The sequence below is a fragment of the Bison bison genome, unplaced genomic scaffold (genome assembly GCF_000754665.1).
Source record: "Bison bison bison isolate TAMUID 2011002044 unplaced genomic scaffold, Bison_UMD1.0 scf7180017864189, whole genome shotgun sequence".
Lineage (NCBI taxonomy): Eukaryota > Metazoa > Chordata > Mammalia > Artiodactyla > Bovidae > Bison > Bison bison.
Window position 1 is genome coordinate 497,414 of NW_011494761.1, and position 20,708 is coordinate 518,121.

Genomic DNA, 20,708 nt, shown 5'->3' on the forward strand with positions numbered 1-20,708 from the left:
AGAAAATCTTAACAGACCCATCACAAGCACGGAAATTGAAACTATAATCAAAAATCTTCCAGCAAACAAAAGCCCCAGTCCAGATGGCTTCACAGCTGAATTCTACCAAAAATTTAGAGAAGAGCTAACACCTATCCTGCTCAAACTCTTCCAGAAAATTGCAGAGGAAGGTAAACTTCCAAACTCATTCTATGAGGCCACCATCACCCTAATACCAAAACCTGACAAAGATCCCACAAAAAAAGAAAACTACAGGCCAATATCACTGATGAACATAGATGCAAAAATCCTTAACAAAATTCTAGCAATCAGAATCCAACAACACATTAAAAAGATCATACACCATGATCAAGTGGGCTTTATCCCAGGGATGCAAGGATTCTTCAATATCTGCAAATCAATCAATGTAATACACCACATTAACAAATTGAAAAATAAAAACCATATGATTATCTCAATAGATGCAGAGAAAGCCTTTGACAAAATTCAACACCCATTTATGATAAAAACTCTCCAGAAAGCAGGAATAGAAGGAACATACCTCAACATAATAAAAGCTATATATGACAAACCCACAGCAAACATTATCCTCAATGGCCACAGCAATCAGAGCAGAAAAAGAAATAAAAGGAATCCAAATTGGAAAAGAAGAAGTAAAACTCTCACTATTTGCAGATGACATGATCCTCTACATAGAAAACCCTAAAGACTCCACTAGAACATTACTAGAACTAATCAATGACTATAGTAAAGTTGCAGGATACAAAATCAACACACAGAAATCCCTTGCATTCCTATACACTAATAATGAGAAAACAGAAAGAGAAATTAAGGAAATAATTCCATTCACCATTGCAACGGAAAGAATAAAATACTTAGGAATATATCTACCTAAAGAAACTAAAGACCTATATATAGAAAACTATAAAACATTAAAATTTTTAACTTTGAAGAAAAATTATATATTTTTTCACAAATAAGTTAAATGTTCTCAGCTCTGAGTCTACTTAAGGAGAAGTGGAGGCCAAAAACAGAGACGAAGAGATGGAGAAGTACTGGTGCAGGCTGTGCTGCAGTGCCCTAACACCCTATTTCTTTCCCTTTTATTCTCTCATGTCAAGGGTAGTGTGAATTAGCTTGAATTTTAGTGTGTTTACTACAGTTCCCTAAATACTGATGGAAAATGCAGAACTCTGGACAGGATTTTCTTTTCTTTTTTGTTGCTACTACATCACAATTCTTTGGGTAATTTCACCTGCTCTGAGTTATCTATCTTCTTGCCAGCCTAAATGAATCATGATTTTTACCATCATTATGCCCAAAATAAAGACAGAAGAATGAAAATCTGACCTTGCATGTGGCTGCAATCTGTGTGTGAGAGAAATATTCTTCAGGAGTACCACTTTTCCAATTTTAAGACTAAATCAGTAAAATTAGCATAGGTAATCAAAAATTGCCATGTTTCTTAATAAAAAGTATCAAGTTTCAACAAGCCAATAAGAAGAATCCTGAATTTTAAAGCCTACATTGCATTGTTAAAAAATAGGGACACATGATAAGAATATTAATGTATAAAGATGGAATTTGGGATAATACTCACTGGCAGACTAAATAGTAATTTCTTGATTTCAGAGTCTACTTTTAAAAGTGGTCATTAATGTTTTTGGTAAATTTACTTCTAAGATGTATAGATTCATACTAATGTATCATTGGCATAAATAAATTCAGTCTCTGAATTTTAAAATGAGAATAATAGGTCTTCCCTGGTGGCCTCGTGGTTAAGACTCTGCGCTTCCAATGCTAGGGGCATGGGTTCAATCCCTGGTCTGGGAACTAAGATCCCACATGCCCTGGGTAGTAGTAAAAAAAAAAAAAAAGGGATAATAGCTCATGAAGAAAGAAGATTCCTTAGAGATTACTCTGGAAATATAATTATAATCTTATTTGATAAATTTGCTAATATAAAAGTGACTATGTAACAAACTTGTCTTTGGCTGAAGAGGTGGATCAAGGCTTCTCTAGGTCGGTGGTGGGAGCAGCTCATGAAAGCTCGAGCATCGCGTCTGTCTTGGGGCACCCCCGAAAGCACTGGTGCCTGTTGAGCGTCTCACTGTTGGCGACACAGGTCATCTCTGTTGTCTACGTGAACCCTCACAAAGCTCTAAGCAGTGGCTATTATTATCTCTACATCACAAATGAAAAACACGGTGGAACCAAACTGAACCCAAAGCATAGACCGGGAGAGGTTAACTCAGTTCTGCAAGTTGCATCCTTAATAGCTAGACCTGATTTCAGATCTAACTGCAAAGTCCATCTTCTTTCCTGACTTCTTCCTGCAGGAAAACGAACAAAACCTTTTATAGATAAGGCCAATATGCATTTGACCAGTATTTGAAACTACTTTTCCATAAGTTGAATGCCTTGGGAATCACTGAGGAAGGAAAACTGACCTGAGCTTTCAAGTAGGGAACCACTGAGGAGGCTGCGGCACTGTCTTCATGCTGCTCTGGGAGGGAGCTGGCCTCTGGGTCTATGACCCATCCAGGAGGGCAGAAGGCAAAGCACAGCCAAGCGAGACAGAGTGAGAAGGGCGTGCAGATTCTGTGATGCTCAGCAGCGCTCCCCTGGAAACAAGGTGGTTACCAGAAATTATGTGGTGAGAAGACACTGTTTTGGTTGGTTTATTCATTCACTCAGACATGTATTCATTCATATTCTGTCAGCAATGGAAGAACTCTTAGTAACATGTTTGTACAACTATATGGTGTTATTGATTTTGAACTACCTTTTCTTATGAAAAAATTAATCCACAGAAATGGAGCAGAATAAATAACCCAGATATTGTGATTACCGTTTTATCGATGGGACATGCAGACTTTGACACCTTAATGTCCTAAAAATCATAACAGCTATTGAGTGTCCTAGGCACATTTAACTTCTTGTTTCGAATTGAATGCTCTTTCCATGAGCTTGACCTGGTTAATAAGCAAGATACACAACTGGGAATAGAATAAACGGAACTGTATACTGATTTCAATATCCAGAGATAATGGAAATCAAAGATATTTAAGAGTAGGTATATATCAATAAAGGCTGGTGAAAAGGTTCTTTTTCTGAAATAGTGAAAATGTAGCCCTCTTTTTAAGGGTCAGTGTAATTTTCTAGCACTTTGAGGCTCCTTTGAGTCTTCATTTCATTATATTGATGCTTACATGCGTGATTTTCACCACACCCTTTTTACATGTATTTGCCTGTTATTCTTTCTTATCCTTTCAGTCTTCTGTATTATTTATTTTGCCTTTTTCTGTTTTCCTCATTGCTTTAAACCTTTACTTTTTAAGTCTTTATCATAAGATTGTTCTCATTTTTTCCACTGTAATTTTGTCTAGATAATGAAATCATTCAGTCAGTCATGTCTGACTCTTTACGACCCTTTGGACTGTAACCCGCCAGGCTTCTCTGTCCATGGGATTATTCAGGCAAGAAACTACTGGAGTGGGCTGTCATTTCCTCCCCCAGGGGATCTTCCTGACCCAGGGATTAAACCTGTGTCTCCTGTGTCTCCTGCATTGCAGGCAGATTCTTTACGCACTGAGCCATCAGGGAAGCTGAGATAATGCAATAGTTAGTCTTTAAACAGTAATTTCACTGTGCTAGCCCTAATCTTGGAATCCTAAAGAAGTTATTTAGATGTTCATATGAAGAAAAACATTTTTCATTCTTCATTTTCTACCGAAGGATCTACAGATATTTAAAATGAATCCTGCGTGACTAATAATGAGCTGCCCGAAGATGGATAATATTAAATAAAACTGTAAAAACAAATAAAAGGAGGTAGTACCTAACTTAGTTATGAGAAAGAGTTTTTAATATTAACTTATTGTGAACACTAAAAACATAATACATGACATTGTGAAACTTACATCTTCATTTATTTGAAGAAAATGTACCTTTAGCTGTTTCAGAAGAAGGTATAATTAAAAATCAGTCATGGATATTATTGGACATAAATAAGAAAATTCAGAAAATTGCTCTTACCCGAATAAAAATTGCTTATATATTCTTGAGTTTTGTGTGTGTGTGTGTTTCTGTATTAGGACATAATTCAATATAAATCTAAACCCTGTAACATTTCCAATACAAGCTAACTATAAAGCCCTTTTTGTATTTTACTTAACTCAGATTTCATGCTATAGAAATTTTCTGTTGGCTTCAAGGAAAGTTTAGATTACACAGAGAGAAATGAAAGTCTGACCTAATAAAACATTTATACTGTCAATGCTTCAACTGATTGCTTACTTTCTTGTTAAGTATTATAAATGCTTATGAAATTCTTGTATGGGAAGTATATAGATTTAAAATAGAAATTATATCATTACATTAAAAAAATTTCAAGACTAATTTCCTTTATGCTTAATAGTTTTTTTGGTTGAAAATTCTTCCTACGATTTTTAAAATCTTTTGAGAAAATGCATTTTTCTCCTTTAAATCTTATTTTTATTTAATAGGAAGACTATTTCTTTCCTAGTCAAAGAAAATAAAAATATATTTTACCTTTTATTTAATAACACATTATTTTTTCTCTCATTTAATTCTTTGTTGTTACTTTTTTTTTTCTTTAAACAGGCGGAGATAAATGACCCAACTGATCCTTTCACAAGTAATAGTACAAAAGTTTCATCAAATATAGGGGATGAAAGTTTCTCCAAATACATAGGCTGGAGAATTGCCAGCGTGCTTTCCAAACTGTTCTTCCCTTCCGTCGATGCCTGTGTTCTTCCTCTGAAAAGACCACTGATGAAACGGTATCAAAGGAGAGATGTGAACAAAACGCAGGGTTCCATGAAGAAGAGAGTCCTACGTTTTACTGTAAGGTAAGCTGACGCACTATTCAAAATATTTCTGTTATTCTAACACAACATTTTGGAATCCTATGAATTACCCATAATCATGTGCCACTTTAACTCAGTTTACCTTTTTTGATTCAAATCTTGGCTTCATCACCTTCTAGATATTTTATCTAGATATTCTATCATAAGCAAGTATTCCTTTCTCGGAAAGTGTTTCCTCGTGCTTAAAATAGGTATTATTGTGTAATATACATCACTGTTTTATTAAAGTGAAAGCTTCTCCTCCATAGTGACCTACATTTGCCTAGTTCACCCTATTTCTCCCTATTATAACCACTGTGTGTCCTTCCAAGGTCTATAAAATGTTAATATAAGAAATGAGTACATTTTAAATTTTCTCTCCATTTTTGATTGTGGTTTATGGATTTCTTAAGTCTGTTTAGGAAAATTCTTTCCATTTTGAGATTAAAATATTGTCACATTTCTCCTAGTGTTTACTTTTCCCTTTAAAAAAAAATGCCTTCCCGAGGTATGACTGATGTGCAAAGCTGTACATGTTTAAAGCCTACAAATTGATGAGTATGCAGTTGGGAAACCATTATAGCACTTACGCCATAAGTCTCTTCATTGCCTCAAAAGTTTTCTTCTATTCTTTTTGTTATTCTTCTTAAAAATAATTATTTTCAAGGTGCATTTGAATTTTAGTTAGGAATTTTTGTTTTAAGAAAATCTTTTTCTAACATTTCAAGTAACATTCCTTGTGGTCACCATGTCCTAACCATGGTTTCAGCTGCAGATAAACTTCTGGAAACACTACAGGGCGCCCTGCCTTCTTCTGATAAATCAGTATCCAGGTGACGATGACACCTTGTGTGATACCGGAGTTTCCAGTGTTATCATTTTAAGAAAATTGATGTCTTGATATTAATTCCAGTTAAGCTACACTTACAAATAGTGTTTGAGAGTGCTCTGACATTTAAACATGGATTATGGTTTGTACTCCCTGATTTAGACTCTCACATTTTTATTAACAGCTCTAGTTTCCTTCCACTGGCCTATATTTTCTATATTTTCAGACATGTTTTAATGATGTGAAGGTAAGTCAAAGTAGTGGTGATGTAGCAGAGATAATATTAAAATAGCATATCTTTTCAATAGTTTAATAGAAATTGAACTCTTGGAGTTTCTTCCTCTCAATTTTAGGAGTGGGATATGGAATCTTCTAGTACTTTTAAGGATTTATTTTGGACACTTTAATCATGTGAATTTTTTTTTTTGTATGTGATGTGAAGTGTTGATCCATGTGATTATTTAACGTCCCAACAATGTTTTTTGAGTAATCTATCTGCTGTCAACATTTTTCCTGATGTTAAATGTCTATAAAATATGAAATGCCCATTTATTTTCTTTTTCTATGTTCTAAAGTAATTTTAAAATTACTTTAAAGAATAGTAAAGAACAGTGAGGGGAAAGGTAAAGAGACAGTGAAAAGGCGGATGGGGATGCACCCGCTGGGACACAGTAAGGAAGGGGCTAGAGAGAGAGGGAAGCATGTTGGGGATGCTTAAAAGGGCAGAACCGAAAGGAAAAGTAGGAGCAGGAAGGAAGGGGAAAGAGGCTGAAGGCAAAGGGAGAGGATGCAAGTAAGGGGCGAGCTGCGCTGAGGATGGAAAGCACAGCGGGGAGAGATGCGGTGGGCTGGGGACTGGGAGGAGGCTCCGCCGGGTCAGAGACAGAGACGAGAGACGCGGGGCCGGGTTAGGACCCCAGAGCCCGTGGGTACCGCAGGACTGGGACGTGCGCTGTTCTCAGAGCCCATGGTTCATTACACAAGTGAGACTCATTCATCACTGACCTGTGAAAACACCATCTCCTTTATGCATTTTTATTTTTCCACAGCTGATTATAGCCTCTAAAAATCAGTCTCTGACCAGAATGAAAGCCGAGCTGCCCTCTAGCAGAGGCCCCTCAGGGTGGCACAGGGCGCCTCTCACATGGCACCCTTCTTGCAGCAGAGCGCGGCACAGTGCCCCCTGGAGCTGTGCATATTGCCAGCTCCAGTTAGCGGGGGACTCATCCCGGGGTGCAGCAGATGTGAGCGGAACAGGACTGTAGCTCAGTGACTTCCCGACGAAGGCTCGGTCAGGCCTGGTTGAATAGTCCTTACTGTCTATTAGGGGTATGGATGCGCCTGCTTTTAAAGAAGAGGCTGAAAAACAAGTTTAACTCTTAGCTGTGCGTTGAAAAAATGGCTCTGGCCCACTAGACATTAACCGCGGGCAACGTCGTTTCTTCCGTTTGCTTGCTTCTCCGTTGAGTCAGCGGTTACGTGGCAATCGCGCCTCCTGTTTCCCCGCCTCCTCCTACGTTCAGGTCCACAGATCGGAATTAATGCAATCACTATCGAGCATGCCGGAATCCTGCAGGTCAATCACAAAGACACAGTTTGAAGCCTAAGGTATCCTTAGCTCTTTTTCAGCTTTTGAGAGGTCTTCTTGCATAGTCATATCATCTGTTCCTCACCAAGTATTCCTAGAAATCTCTATTTTGTGTTTTCATCAAATAGCAATGTATAAGAAGGCCAACATTTCAGGACTCCTATAGAAGACGGGGCACACTGAAGAGGCAGGAAGTTGGGAAATTTAAAAGCATATGTTTCTTTATTGCTTCGGAGTCCTAAAGTATACTTACTTCAGTGTGAATGTTTACTAGTAAGAAGAAAATAGGAGTTTCCTTATTGCTGAAGCGTCCGGTATACCTGACGACCTATAATTTATTTCCTAAAATATTTTTCCTCACTTGTGTTCTTAGCCTGTAAAATTCTCTCTAAATGGGAATTCTTTGTTTACACGTTTATAAAGCTATATATATTGCTTTGAATGATACAGATTTAACTTCTTTCCTTTACAAAATTTTTCAAAAGAAAATTCATTGTTTTGCTTCTGTCCATTAAATTTGGGGGTTTTTGCTTTTTCGTGGTACATGCTGTTCTTCCCCTCGGCATTTTTTAAAAAATGAGAAAATCATTATGTTTCTTTACTATAAAAACAGCAGCCCCAAACCGAGGCATAGATGCTTGGACTTCAAAACATAGTTGTTGCTGTTGTTGTCTCCTTTTCTTTCTTTGTCAGTAAAACTATCTTCAGTCTACCTTAAGGCTGAGAATTCAGAACTCTGAAGATCATATTTTCAAAAACCAGTCTCTACATTTACACTTTTTGGCTTCTGAGGTTTCTTGGAGGTGTGTTTTCTAAGCTTCTGCCTTGAATCCCTAAAAATTCACAAACCAGTAATTATTTGCACTCATGTAAAGACTAGGAGAAGACACTTGAGAGTCCCTTGGACTGCAAGGAGATCCAACCAGCCCATTCTGAAGGAGATCAGCCCTGGGATTTCTTTGGAAGGAATGATGCTAAAGCTGAAACTCCAGTACTTTGGCCACCTCACGCGAAGAGTTGACTCATTGGAAAAGACTCTGATGCTGGGAGGGATTGGGGGCAGGAGGAGAAGGGGACGACAGAGGATGAGATGGCTGGATGGCATCACTGACTCGATGGATGCAAGTCTGGGTGAACTCCAGGAGTTGGTGATGGACAGGGAGGCCTGGCGTGCTGCGGTTCTTGGGGTCGCAAAGAGTCGGACACGACTGAGCGACTGAACTGAACTGAAAGACTAGGAGAATATTAACTTAAAACTTTGTCTCTGATTAGGCTTAGTTTGCTCACCAGTTTTATATCAGAAGACTTCATTCATAAGACCTGCACCTGGAAGAGAGCCCAGGTGAAACTACAAGAATGTGCCGAGAACATCCATAGGTATACAGGCAGGACATTTTACATAGCTGACTTCCTCAACAGAGCAGTCCTTCCAAAGGCTACTGCATTTCCTCTGCAGCCTCCTTTATTAGAGGAGCAATTCCAAGGTAGGGGAACTCAGAGGAGCTAACATTTACTGAATGGAGACAAGGTGGGAAAAGAAGGGTACTGCAATGTCGCATTGGAGAGGCTTTACTGGAGAGACCAGTAAAGACTCTTGAGAGTCCCTTGGACTTCAAGGAGATCCAACCAGACCACCCTAAAGGAAATCAGTCCTGAGTGTTCACTGGAAGGACTGATGTTGAACCTGAAACCCCAATACTTTGGCCACTTGATGTGAAGAACTGACTCATTGGAAAAGACCCTGATTCTGGGAAAGATTGAAGGCGGGAGGAGAAGGGGATGAAAGAGGATGAGATGGTTGGATGGCATCACCGACTCAATGGACATGAGTTAGTTTGAGTAAGCTCTGGGGATTGGTGATGGAAAGGAAGGCCTGGCGTTCTGCGGTCCGTGGGGTCATGAAGAGCTGGACACAACTGAGCGACTGGACTGACTGAACTGGAGAGACCAGCAGTGAGCAGCGCAGAGGGGCACCTGGTTCCCATCTCTCACTGTCCCCGGGAGGGATGCCAAGTCTGGGGAAGCAACTGGACATTCGACTGGATTTGCATTTTGAGGGGAGAGACACTGCATGACTGCTACTCTACCTTTTAATATAAGAGTGAAAATTAGCTTCTCAAGGAAGAGATAAACATTTGGGTTCAGTTGCCAAGTCTCTGAGGTGGCCATGCATGAGTGCATGCTAAGTCACTTCAGTTGTGTTTGAATCTGTGCGACCCCATGGACTGTAGCCCCCAGGCTCCTCTGTCCATGGGATTCTCTAGGCAAGAACACTGGAGTGGATTACCATGTTCTGCTTCATGCAGGGAAAAATGTCTGTGCCTCCTTTATAGAATATCAAGGATGTTTATCTTAAAGCCTTTTTTTCCCTGATTGATTTAGAGTAAGTTATTTAACTTCTTTGAGCCTAAGGCTGCTAATCTTTAAAAATGTGAAAGTTGTGCATTCTTCTCAGCCTTGTCCTTAGGAGAGAAGGAGAGAATGTGCGTAACGAGCCCGGACGTGTTATAGCTCCTTATCCTACTGTTCTTTCATTTAGTAGATTTTTAAAAACATTTGTTTTCATCCTAATATGATATTCATTAATGTAATTGTAATAAATAATAGATGAAAATTTTACAGAAATCTATGAATTATTGATAGCAACTTTTCAAAGAGAACATCCACTTTCCTTAATTTTTAGCTTTTGGCTATGTTTTGGTTCCCTTCTTTTGTCTACTTTTTGAATTCAAACACAATTCAGATCCGGCTGCATTTTGAGGGTCCAGTGCCAAGACCCATTATGGATGGAACCTCGATGGTTCCCTTGGCTGCTGACAGTTTTCAGTTGGAGAGAAATAGAGAGCATGGGTAGGTCTTCAGAGATGGGCCCCTATATTCTGAACTTCTGTGACACATTTTATTATTAAAATATTGGTTGGATGATCAGCTCACCTTAATCTCTTTCCCCCTGCACTGGACTGGTGCGAGGCCCTTCCTTTTGGCACCCAGGCTTTACTCTGGGTGTGGGTGTGCACGCCTTGTTGCCCCAAGGCCTGTGGGGTCTTAATACCCCAGCTGGAGGTGGAACCCATGACCCTTGCATGGGAAGGTGGGTTCTTAACCATTGGACTACCAGGGAAGCCCTCAGGTAGCTCATTGAAAGTGCTTTTATTTTATGATTTTTTATGATTCCAGTGCCCTATTGGAAGTGAGGTCCAATCGCCAGTGACAGGACTGTGCTTAGTGTTATCCATTGCCCATATGACTTGGTTTACCTCTGGTCTTTCCTGGGAGATAGGTCAGTCCCCATCTATCTTAGGTTATTTCCTCTTCTTTTTTGCCTTTCCAGTGGAGCCTTGGTCTGAACAGGAATTTTAGGTATTATCAATGGGGCCATAGCTTTACGAGTCACTTTCACTGCAGTGGCTTTGTGCTTAAAAGACAGGTGCCTAGCTTTAATGTGATCATCAGCTCAAGAGTTCTCCATTCACAGGAACATGATGTGATGCAGTCTTAAAAAGTGGCACAGTTATTCAAATGACCTGGGTGAGATGTAAAAACATACTATGTTTCAAATACAGATCAACTAGAATAAAAAATGGCAACCCAGTGGGAAGACAAAAGTTGTACAACAGGAAACAAAATCTACGGGAATTTTTGTGTTTTGTTTTACATGTGCACTTTGCTGTTTTCAAAGAAAAGGGCAATATTGTTCAGCTTATGATGAACTTCCTTTGCAGTGGTTGGCAGGTGTGTATTACCTGCTTTAATCAGAATATAAACTTGGGTTTGACATTAATTGAATTGGGGTAGTCTTCCCACTTTTTAGATTCTCAGAAAATATGAAGTCGATCAGTTAAAGGGTTTAATCTTCCCCAGTTTCTAAATGTCTCCTTGATAGGATCAAGTACTTGATCAGGCACATGACTCTGAAAATCTTAGTACCCAGGACAGGTGCTTTCTGTCTACCTGTCAGAGCAAGTGTTCCTCCCCAACTAGCCCGTTTTTTCCTAGGCTGTCTCTAGGTATGGATTTAAACGGTTGGGAGAATGCAGAACTCCTAACACAGGTGGTATAGCCCTTCAGGAAGCATCAGCTGGGCATCTCTGCGTGCAGGCACTGCTAGGCACTAGGAAGACAGAGACAAACTCTGCTGAAGAGTGTAATCGATGGTTTCCTGTTCAGAATGACAACTGTGTTTCTACCATATTGGATTTCCACCATAAAGACATGTGGAACTTTGCACTCACAGTTTTCTATTTTCTGTATCTTCAGTTATTCAATACAATTCAGTATACCTGACTTATATTAGACTTTAATAAATAATTAATGACTGACTAATGCTAGCAGAAGGGCACAGGACGTGCCGAGCCTCCACTGGTGAAATAGACCGCAGAGCGTTTGAGGAACTAGAACACTGGTGCAGCCGGGTCACTGAGACCAGGAGGGTGAAGCTGGAGAGTTGCTCAGGGTTTTCAACGTTAGCTTAGGAGCCACAAGAAGGCACTGAATGTGTGTTATGTGGCAGAGCAGGGAGTGAGGGGTGGAGTTTGTGTGCGTATGTGTTTGAGGTTGTGACATGATCATAGGTGTGATGTGCCCTGGGCAAGTTGCTTGACTTCTCTGAATCTGAGTGTCTTTGTCTAGAAAATGAGGGTAATTATAGCACCTTTCTTGTTGGTGCTGATGAGAAATTAATGAGGTAGTCAATTAAAAGTGCTTCCTATAGTACTTGACCACAAAATGTTCATTATTTGTATATTATTTGTGTATTATATTTGTATATTATTTGTATATTATAATGAACATTTTGTGGTCAAGTACTATAGGAATGGAGAAGGCAGTGGCACCCACTCCGGTGCTCTTGATGGGAGAAGGCACTGGCACCCCACTCCAGTGCTCTTGCCTGGAAAATCCCATGGACGGGGGAGCCTGGTGGGCTGCCATCTATGGGGTCGCAGAGTTGGACACGACTGAAGTGACTTAGCAGCAGCAGCAAATGTATAGTGGCATAATTATAAATATAATAAATATGCTGATATATTGTTGATCAGTATATTCAGTTCAGTTCAGTCTCTCAGTCGTGTCCAACTCTTTGCAATCCCATGAATCACAGCACGCCAGGCCTCCCTGTCCATCACCAACTCCCGGAGTTCACTCAGACTCACGTCCATAATTTTTCAAAAATATTTATTATTTTGACTGTGCTGCGCCTTAGCTGTGGCTCATAGGATCTTCACAGCAGCATGAGAGCTTCTTATTAGTAGTTGCCGCATGCATGCTGGATCTAGTTCCTGACCAGGGATTGAACCTGGGCCCCTCGCATCATGAGCATGCACTTACCCGAGGGACCACCAGGGAAGTCCCTAAGTATATTAATTTGATTACGTAGCGTAACCAATTTCAGTATTTCCATTGTTGGCTCTGTTACGTTGGAAAAGTGCACCGGTCACTTTTGCAATATAGCACACACTAGGTTGGTGGCAATTCAAATGGAAAGGAGGAAGATGGATTTGCATGGGATTTGGTAGAAAAAGTAGTAGAATTTGATGATGATTAGAAAGAACAGAGTGGCAGGAGGTGTGGGGAGGAAAATGTCTTTTCCAGGCTGAACACCAAGTCCGCTAGCAGAGCAGCTCACTGCAGCGAGAAGCGATGGGTGAGGCAAGGTGTGCTTGGGGTAAGGGAAGATGCTGAACTGGAAGCCATGCTCTTGATGTCTTTTAAGTGGAGCAGTCACACAGGCTGTAAGTTTCACAGTTCTGTGTGTGATTCAGGGGCGAAGTCTGGGCTGAGTCATTGGGTGAGGGTGAAGACTAATGTCACGGGCACAAGTGACCACCGTGGTAAAGCACATCATGAAGGAACAGGAGGATCTGGGGTGGAATTTTGAGGAATGCCACCTGTTAACATCTGGAAGGAAGAGGGTGACAGCAGAATTCACAGCAAACCAAACCTTAGATATAGCCAGAGAGTGTGGATGACTTGTAACAACTTGAGAAAAATTTACAGAAAGTTCCGATAACTAGTACACGTGCGCATGCGCAGTCGCTTAGTCGCGTCTGGTTCTTTGAGACCCTTGGACTGTAGCCCACCAGGCTCCTCTGCCCTTGGGATTACCCGGCAAGGATACTGGAGTGGGTGGCCATTTCCTTCTCCGGGGATCTCCCCGACCCTGAGACAGAATCCACGTCTCCTGTGGGTGCTGCACTGGCAGATGGATTCTTTACCACTGAGCCACCTGGGAAACCCAATTAGTATGTAATAATGCTTTAAAAAGTTAAGTGTATGGAGATGCTGATTTCAAAGATAGAGGAGAATTTTCAAAATAATCTACCTAGACAGTGATAGAATCTCTCTCTCCAAGTATCCCTGAGCATCGCTTTCTGCTCACTACACAAAAAATACAAATGCAGATAGATGACAAAAGAATTGCAAAGTTGATGACTCATACTTCCAAAGACCTTGCAGTATCTACCTAATGAGGAAAAAGGTAAGTGCCAAACCAGTGCATGAAACTCTTCAAGTTTGTAGACAAGATCTGTTGGTCAGGAAGGGCAGTAATACCTTCAACTGTATATATGTATATCTTTGACAGAAATGGATTTCTAACCTCTAAAGAAATAATTACATGTATCAAAATTCCAAGAAATAATGAAGTGAGACTATCACTTAGAAACAAATCTTAATGGTCTTTCTAGTTATTTCATGGGTTTATAAGGCCTTTTAAAAATTTTGCCACTCTTTCCATTTAAAAAAAAAATTAGATTCATTAATGCTCTATTTATATCATGAACAATGGCACAGTGTGTCTCTTCCATCAGTTTATCCAACAACCAAAGACAAAGATACATACTTAAGAGATTAATTTGTCCTTATCATGCTTTTAGGTCCAGGACTTCAGGTCCTCCATTTTCAACTGGGAAAGTAAAACTCAGACCAAACGAGCTAAGCAGACTGTGTGCAGTTCATGCCGAGGACTGCAGGGCAATCGAGGTCTCAGGGCGGGTTCGAAAGGCCCTGCACATGGGTCCCGGATGTTCTGTAGGAAGATCAGTCAGGAGAGTGAGAGACGGGCTGTGAATGTGTGAAAGTGGGTGACACATCTGTTTCGTGCGTGTCTTCGTTATCCCGAAACTACAGTGCTGCTACGTTTCTAGACTTCCCGCATTTGTTCAGACATTTGGTGTGTGTTGCGTGTGTTTCTAGACTTTCCGTGTTTGTTCAGACATTTGGTGTGTGTTGCGTGTGTTTTTCATACCAAAACTTAACTTTCACATTGTAAATTCCCCTTTTCGTGTTTTTTTCTTTCATCTTCTGCCTCCTTCTTAAAGGAGTGCATCCATATTCAATACTAATCATGCTTTATGTCTTTAATAAATTGTCATATCCATTTATCATTCTGAACAGCTTCCAACTTCACCACCAACTCTGTCACTGCAATATAAGATCGGTAATTGCTAAGCATCCATCATATCTGAAGTGATATGTCATTAAATTCTTGGCTGTTCACAATAGTTCACTAACCCGAGTCTTGTCGAGTTAGAACTAATGTCGATTGGTCCCTTCTGTTTTATCTTTTCCTGCATCAAGCTATTCCAAGAAAAAACCCTATCTTTAATTAAAATTTTACTAGACCATTTATACAAGCAAACCAGCACTGCCACACAGAAGTCTAAGCACAGCTGGTTGACAAATCAACCACCGATTAGCATACTGATATCTAGCAGGGAAACCTTGTGATAAGTGAATTATAGCAAAAAAAAAAAAAAAAGCCACATGTAATGCTTTCTGTAGTGTCTTTTCTTGCTGGGCTGTAAATAGCATACGTTACAGCTAGTATGATTGTTCAGGAGTCCCTGTCTAAAGGACAAGCATTAGATTTAAAAAAAAAAAAAGACGTACTCATCCTCAGATTTCCCAAAAACCTATGGGTTTTATTCCTGTAATGCTCACCTTCTGTCCATGGATAAAATATGTCACGGAAGAATATACCTTGGAAGAAGGACAATGACTAGTGAATTCCATCTGGCACTCGGACGACTTCCCTGACACAACGGCATCTGGTCAGGAGAGAAGCTTGGGGAGTGACCCGGCCCATGGCCTTTGGGCAGATCATTACCTCGGATCTGGGCAGCACCTGTCAACATCTGCCTGTCGACTTCTGAGGCATTTTAGTCAAGTTGTTACTCTTGTTCAGTCTCTCAGTCGTGTCCGACTCTTTGTGACTCCGTGGACTGCAGCACACCAGGCCTCCCTGTCCATCACCAACTCCTGGAGTTTACTCAAACTCAAGTCCTATGAGTCAGTGATGCTATCCAACCATCTCATGCTCTGTCATCCCCTTCTCCTCCTGCCTTCAATCTTTCCCAGCATCAGGGTCTTTTCAAATGAGTCAGCTCTTCCCATCAGGTGGCCAAAGTATTGGAGCTTCCAGCTTCAGCATCAGTCCTTCCAATGAACACTCAGGACTGATCTCCTTTAGGATGGACTGGTTGGATCTCCTTGCAGTCCAAGGGACTCTCAAGCGTCTTCCCCGGCATGTCAGCATGTTAGCCTGTCACAGCAGTGGTGGTGGAGGAGCTAAGAGACCAGCGGAAGTGGCAGCAGAAGCAGCTGTAAAACCAAAACCCATTGGACAGGCCCAGGCTTCTTAAATCAGCAAGACCCTCTGCTTCATTTTAGAAAAGCTACCCACATTTCTATATTCATCTGCTGTCCTCAGTCATCGCCAAGCACTTTGCTGTCACACAGAGTTCTAAACACAGCTGGCCAGAGAATCACCCCCACGGTGAGCATCCTGATGTCAGAGACAGAGGAAGTGACAAGTGTGTGCATACAATGGGAGATGTCAGATAAAGCAATTCACAAGTTTCCTTGACCCCTTCTCTTGTTTCATTCCGTGTACTACTCTTTTAGTGATCCCAGTGTATGAAAATCTCTAAATTCTTGATGCTAGAATGTCCATCGATTTTACGCATGGTCCCAGATAGGACTGGCAAATAAGTACTAGTATTATAAATTCTTTTCACTCCCGGCTCAAGAAGCAGTCACTTTAGCATGTATTTCAGAGTTGTGTTGCCACGAGGTCAGATACATTCAGATACGTTCAGGAGTATGATAAAGTGATAAGCCCCAAGTCATGGTGATTTGGCTAGAAGATATGAAAAAGAAGCATATAACCGTGAACTTCCTGATGTTCAAGCTGGTTTTAGAAAAGGCAGAGGAACCAGAGATCAAATTGCCAACATCCGCTGGATCATGGAAAAAGCAAGAGAGTTTCAGAAAAACATCTGTTTCTGCTTTATTGACTATGCCAAAACCTTTGACTGTGTGGATCACAATAAACTGTGGAAAATCCTGAAAGAGATGGGAATACCAGACCACCTGACCTGCCTCTTGAGAAATTTGTATGCAGGTCAGGAAGCAACAGTTAGAACTGGACATGGACCAACAGACTGGTTCCAAATAGGCAAAGGAGTACATCAAGGCTGTATATTGTCACCCTGCTTATTTAACTTCTATGCAGAGTACATTATGAGAAATGCTGGACTGGAAGAAACACAAGCTGGAATCAAGATTGCTTGGAGAAACATCATAACCTCAGATATGCAGATGACACCACCCTTATGGCAGAAAGTGAAGAGGAACTAAAAAGCCTCTTGATGAAAGTGAAAGTGGAGAGTGAAAAAGTTGGCTTAAAGCTCAACATTCAGAAAATGAAGATCATGGCATCCGGTCCCATCACTTCATGGGAAATAGATGGGGAAACAGTGGAAACAGTGTCAGACTTTATTTTGGGGGGTTCCAAAATCACTGCAGATGGTGACTGCAGCCATGAAATTAAAAGACGCTTACTCCTTGGAAGGAAAGTTATGACCAACCTAGACAACATATTCAAAAGCAGAGACATTACTTTGCCAAAAAAGGTTCGTCTAGTCAAGGCTATGGTTTTTCCAGTGGTCATGTATGGATGTGAGAGTTGGACTGTGAAGAAGGCTGAGCGCTGAAGAATTGATGCTTTTGAACTGTGGTGTTGGAGAAGACTCTTGAGAGTCCCTTGGACTCCTTGGACTGCAAGGAGATCCAACCAGTCCATTCTGAAGGAGATCAGCCCTGGGATTTCTTTGGAAGGAATGATGCTAAAGCTGAAACTCCAGTACTTTGGCCACCTCATGTGAAGAGTTGACTCATTGGAAAAGACTCTGATGCTGGGAGGGATTGGGGGCAGGAGGAGAAGGGGACGACAGAGGATGAGATGGCTGGATGGCATCACTGACCCGATGGACATGAGTCTCAGTGAACTCCAGGAGTTGGTGATGGACAGGAAGGTCTGGCGTGCTGCGGTTCTTGGGGTCGCAAAGAGTCAGACACGACTGAGTGACTGATCTGATCTGATCTGAATGGTTTGTGGGGAGAATCTACAGACAGGACACTCTGGGAAAGAAGATACTCCAAGAGTTCTCAAGAAGGTGTTTTCTTTCTTTTCTTTGCATAGGCAGGGATGCATCTAATCTAATCATGACTCAATGGGACTTCCAGTCATCAGAAATGGAGATTGTTCCCATTCATATGCTATGTGACCGAGCAAGCCTCATTGTCAGAAAGCTGTTCCACTTCAGTTGTGGCTCTATGGTACCATGTGAATGAGAATTGGATAGTTCATTTGATTGATGTAGACATTCAAAGGTGGCAGTTCAGACCCTTGAAATTCCCTTTAGGACCTGAATGATCCTATTGGATCATAGGTGTATTTTCCCTCCAGTGTGTGGACAGCCACCTCCAATACTTCACTCAGCCCACTTGCATTTAGATTATATGGGAGGCTAAAATGATGAGAGGTAAAATTGAGGCTAAAACATATTGCTACTTTCAAGTTCAAGTAGATTTTCAAAATAACCAGACAGCAATCTCAGGGAAAGCAGACAGGCACCAAACACAAAACAAAAGATCATCATCGCCATCACAACAACAATGTAAGTTGGGTAGAAAAAATAGGTCAGTTTAACACGAACTGGAGCCTATAAGCTGTGATAGAAAGTGCACTTCTTGTTGTTTTGTGCAGCTGGGACAGCAAAAGATGACTATGGTTGGCACTGCCTTGGTAGAAAACAGGTTACTGTTAGGCAGTCATTGAGGGTGAAACTAGCCCAGAACAATGAATGTTCTCTATATTCCAATGATCAAGAAACTCAGTCTGATTTGGTCACATAAGTGGGTAGCATTGTCATACCAACCAGATCCCTCTACCTCCCGTATTTCCGTTAGTCTTCATCACTCCCCTCCCACTGCTTAAATTCTGGTAGGCATTTGAACAGAGTAACAAAAGGAGAATGGTTTTATTTTCTGCAATTATGTGAATCTCAGAATACCCATTTGAGAACCTCTGGGGGTATTGAAGGCCTCTTGTCTCTTCTATATGTGAAAAACTCCTCTCTGTCCATGGGGTTCCCCAGGCAAGAATACTGGAGTGGGTTTCCATTTCCTCCCCAGGGAACTTTCCCGACCCAGGGATCGAACCGTGTCTCCTGCTTGGCAGGCAGGTTCTTTACCACTGAACCACTAGGGAAGCCCTTCATATCAAGGTGGCAACACTCTAAGAGTTGAAATAGACTCTTTTAAGGGCACATGAACAGGATTTGACTAAAATTTGTTAAATTTCTGGAGCTAAAATCTTTACGAATTCTTCAGTCAATTCAATTCAGTTGCTCAGTCATGTCTGACTCTTTGCAACCCCATGAATCACAGCATGCTAGGCCTCTCTGTCCATCACCAACTCCTGGAGTTCACTCAGATTCACGTCCATTGAGTCAGTGATGCCATCCAGCCATCTCATCCTCTGTCGTCCCCTTCTCCTCCTGCCCCCAATCCCTCCCAGCATCAGAGTCTTTTCCAATGAGTCAACTCTTCATATGAAGTGGCCAAAGTACTGGAGTTTCAGCTTTAGCATCATTTCTTCCAAAGAAATCCCAAGGCTGATCTCCTTCAGAATGGACTGGTTGAATGAAAATAAATGCCTCATCATATTTATGTGGCAATTTTTCAGTTATCTGTTATGGTACAGCTAGGCTTTCCCCTATGCCAACACCAGCATCTCTCTTTGAAAGTCCAGCATTTTAAGTTTAGAAGGAACTGCTTTCCTCTGCTCAAGAAGCTGTATTAAAATGTGTCCTCTGTATTTATTTTTTCTGATTGGTCTTCTATAGCTTTGCATCTCAAAGGAGAATTTTAATAGAGGGTAGTAATGTTCCAGGTGGCACAGTGGTAAAGAACCCACCTCCCAATGCAGGAGGTGCAAAAGATGCAGGTCTAATCCCTGGGTTGGGAAGACCCCCTGGAGGAGGGCATGGCAACCCACTCTAGTGTCCTTTCCTGGACAATCCCACGGATAGAGGAGCCTGGAGGGCTGCAGTCTGCGGGCTCACAGAGAGTCAGACAGGACTGAGCGTGTGCAGCACAGACAGTAAAACGTCCACATCATAAGATGAAAACTAGCACAAAAATCTACACTACATAATTGAAATGGTACTACCTAAACTAACTATTATATCTAAAGATAGATAAATAGCTAGCTATTTTCATTCATAGCTGAACACATGCACCCTGTTTTGTGCTTACAAATTGCCTAATTGATTTAGGCTTATAAACGGCCAAGATAGTCTAAGGAATGGAGTGTATGACTTGGAAATAAGACATAGGGAGAACGAAGAAAAAATAGACACATATAAAGGACTGATTATCCCACGTTCTTATACAAGAGTATAAGAACATGACTCTTATTTAAGAGTCAATCCCTTGCATACTTGATTCCTTAACTCTTAGTATCATTTTCCTCTTTAAAAAGTTGCATGGCTCCACTTAATACTCAATACTTAATTTGACAGCCACCAAGACTAGTATTTTTGAAGCAGAAGATAACCTGAAAGAGAAACATTCGCTGTGCATTCAGCAGGAAAGATTGGGTCCTGCTGTGTAGTTTCGAATTCCAGGGCTAGAATAATGGGCTTATGGAAAAGGACAAATATTTTGACTGATTTTATCCTGCAGATTTTCAGCCTAGGAAAACCAGAGCAATCTAGGCATATAGCTGAAGCAGCTGGGTGAAAAGTGAAATAACTCATACAATTTATTTGTTAGTGAGGTTCATAACTTATAGCCATTTTTATGTTGATCTCTTGGTCCCTTGAGGCTTTTGAACTGTGGTTTGGAGAAGACTCTTGAGAGTCCCTTGGACAGCAAGGAGATCCAACCAGTCCATCCTAAAGGAGATCAGCCCTGGGTGTTCATTGGAAGGACTGATGCTGAAGCTGAATCTCCAATCCTCTGGCTGTCGGATGTGAAGAGCCAACACATTGGAAAAGACCCTGATGCTGGGAAAGACTGAAGGCAGGAGGAGAAGGGGATGACAGAGGATGAGATGGTTGGATGGCATGACCGA

General features: G+C 41.0%; 1 protein-coding gene across 21 annotated transcripts in view; it reads left to right on the plus strand.

The window, feature by feature from the left end:
- TMEM232 (transmembrane protein 232) overlaps nucleotides 1-20,708 on the plus strand; it is a 287,557-nt gene that overhangs the window by 164,555 nt on the left and 102,294 nt on the right. For all 21 annotated transcript variants that reach the window (XM_010843785.1, XM_010843766.1, XM_010843776.1 and 18 more), the window contains one exon: nucleotides 4,627-4,874. In XM_010843785.1, coding sequence (XP_010842087.1) covers nucleotides 4,627-4,874 — 248 coding nt within the window. The remainder of the gene's footprint in view (nucleotides 1-4,626; nucleotides 4,875-20,708) is intronic.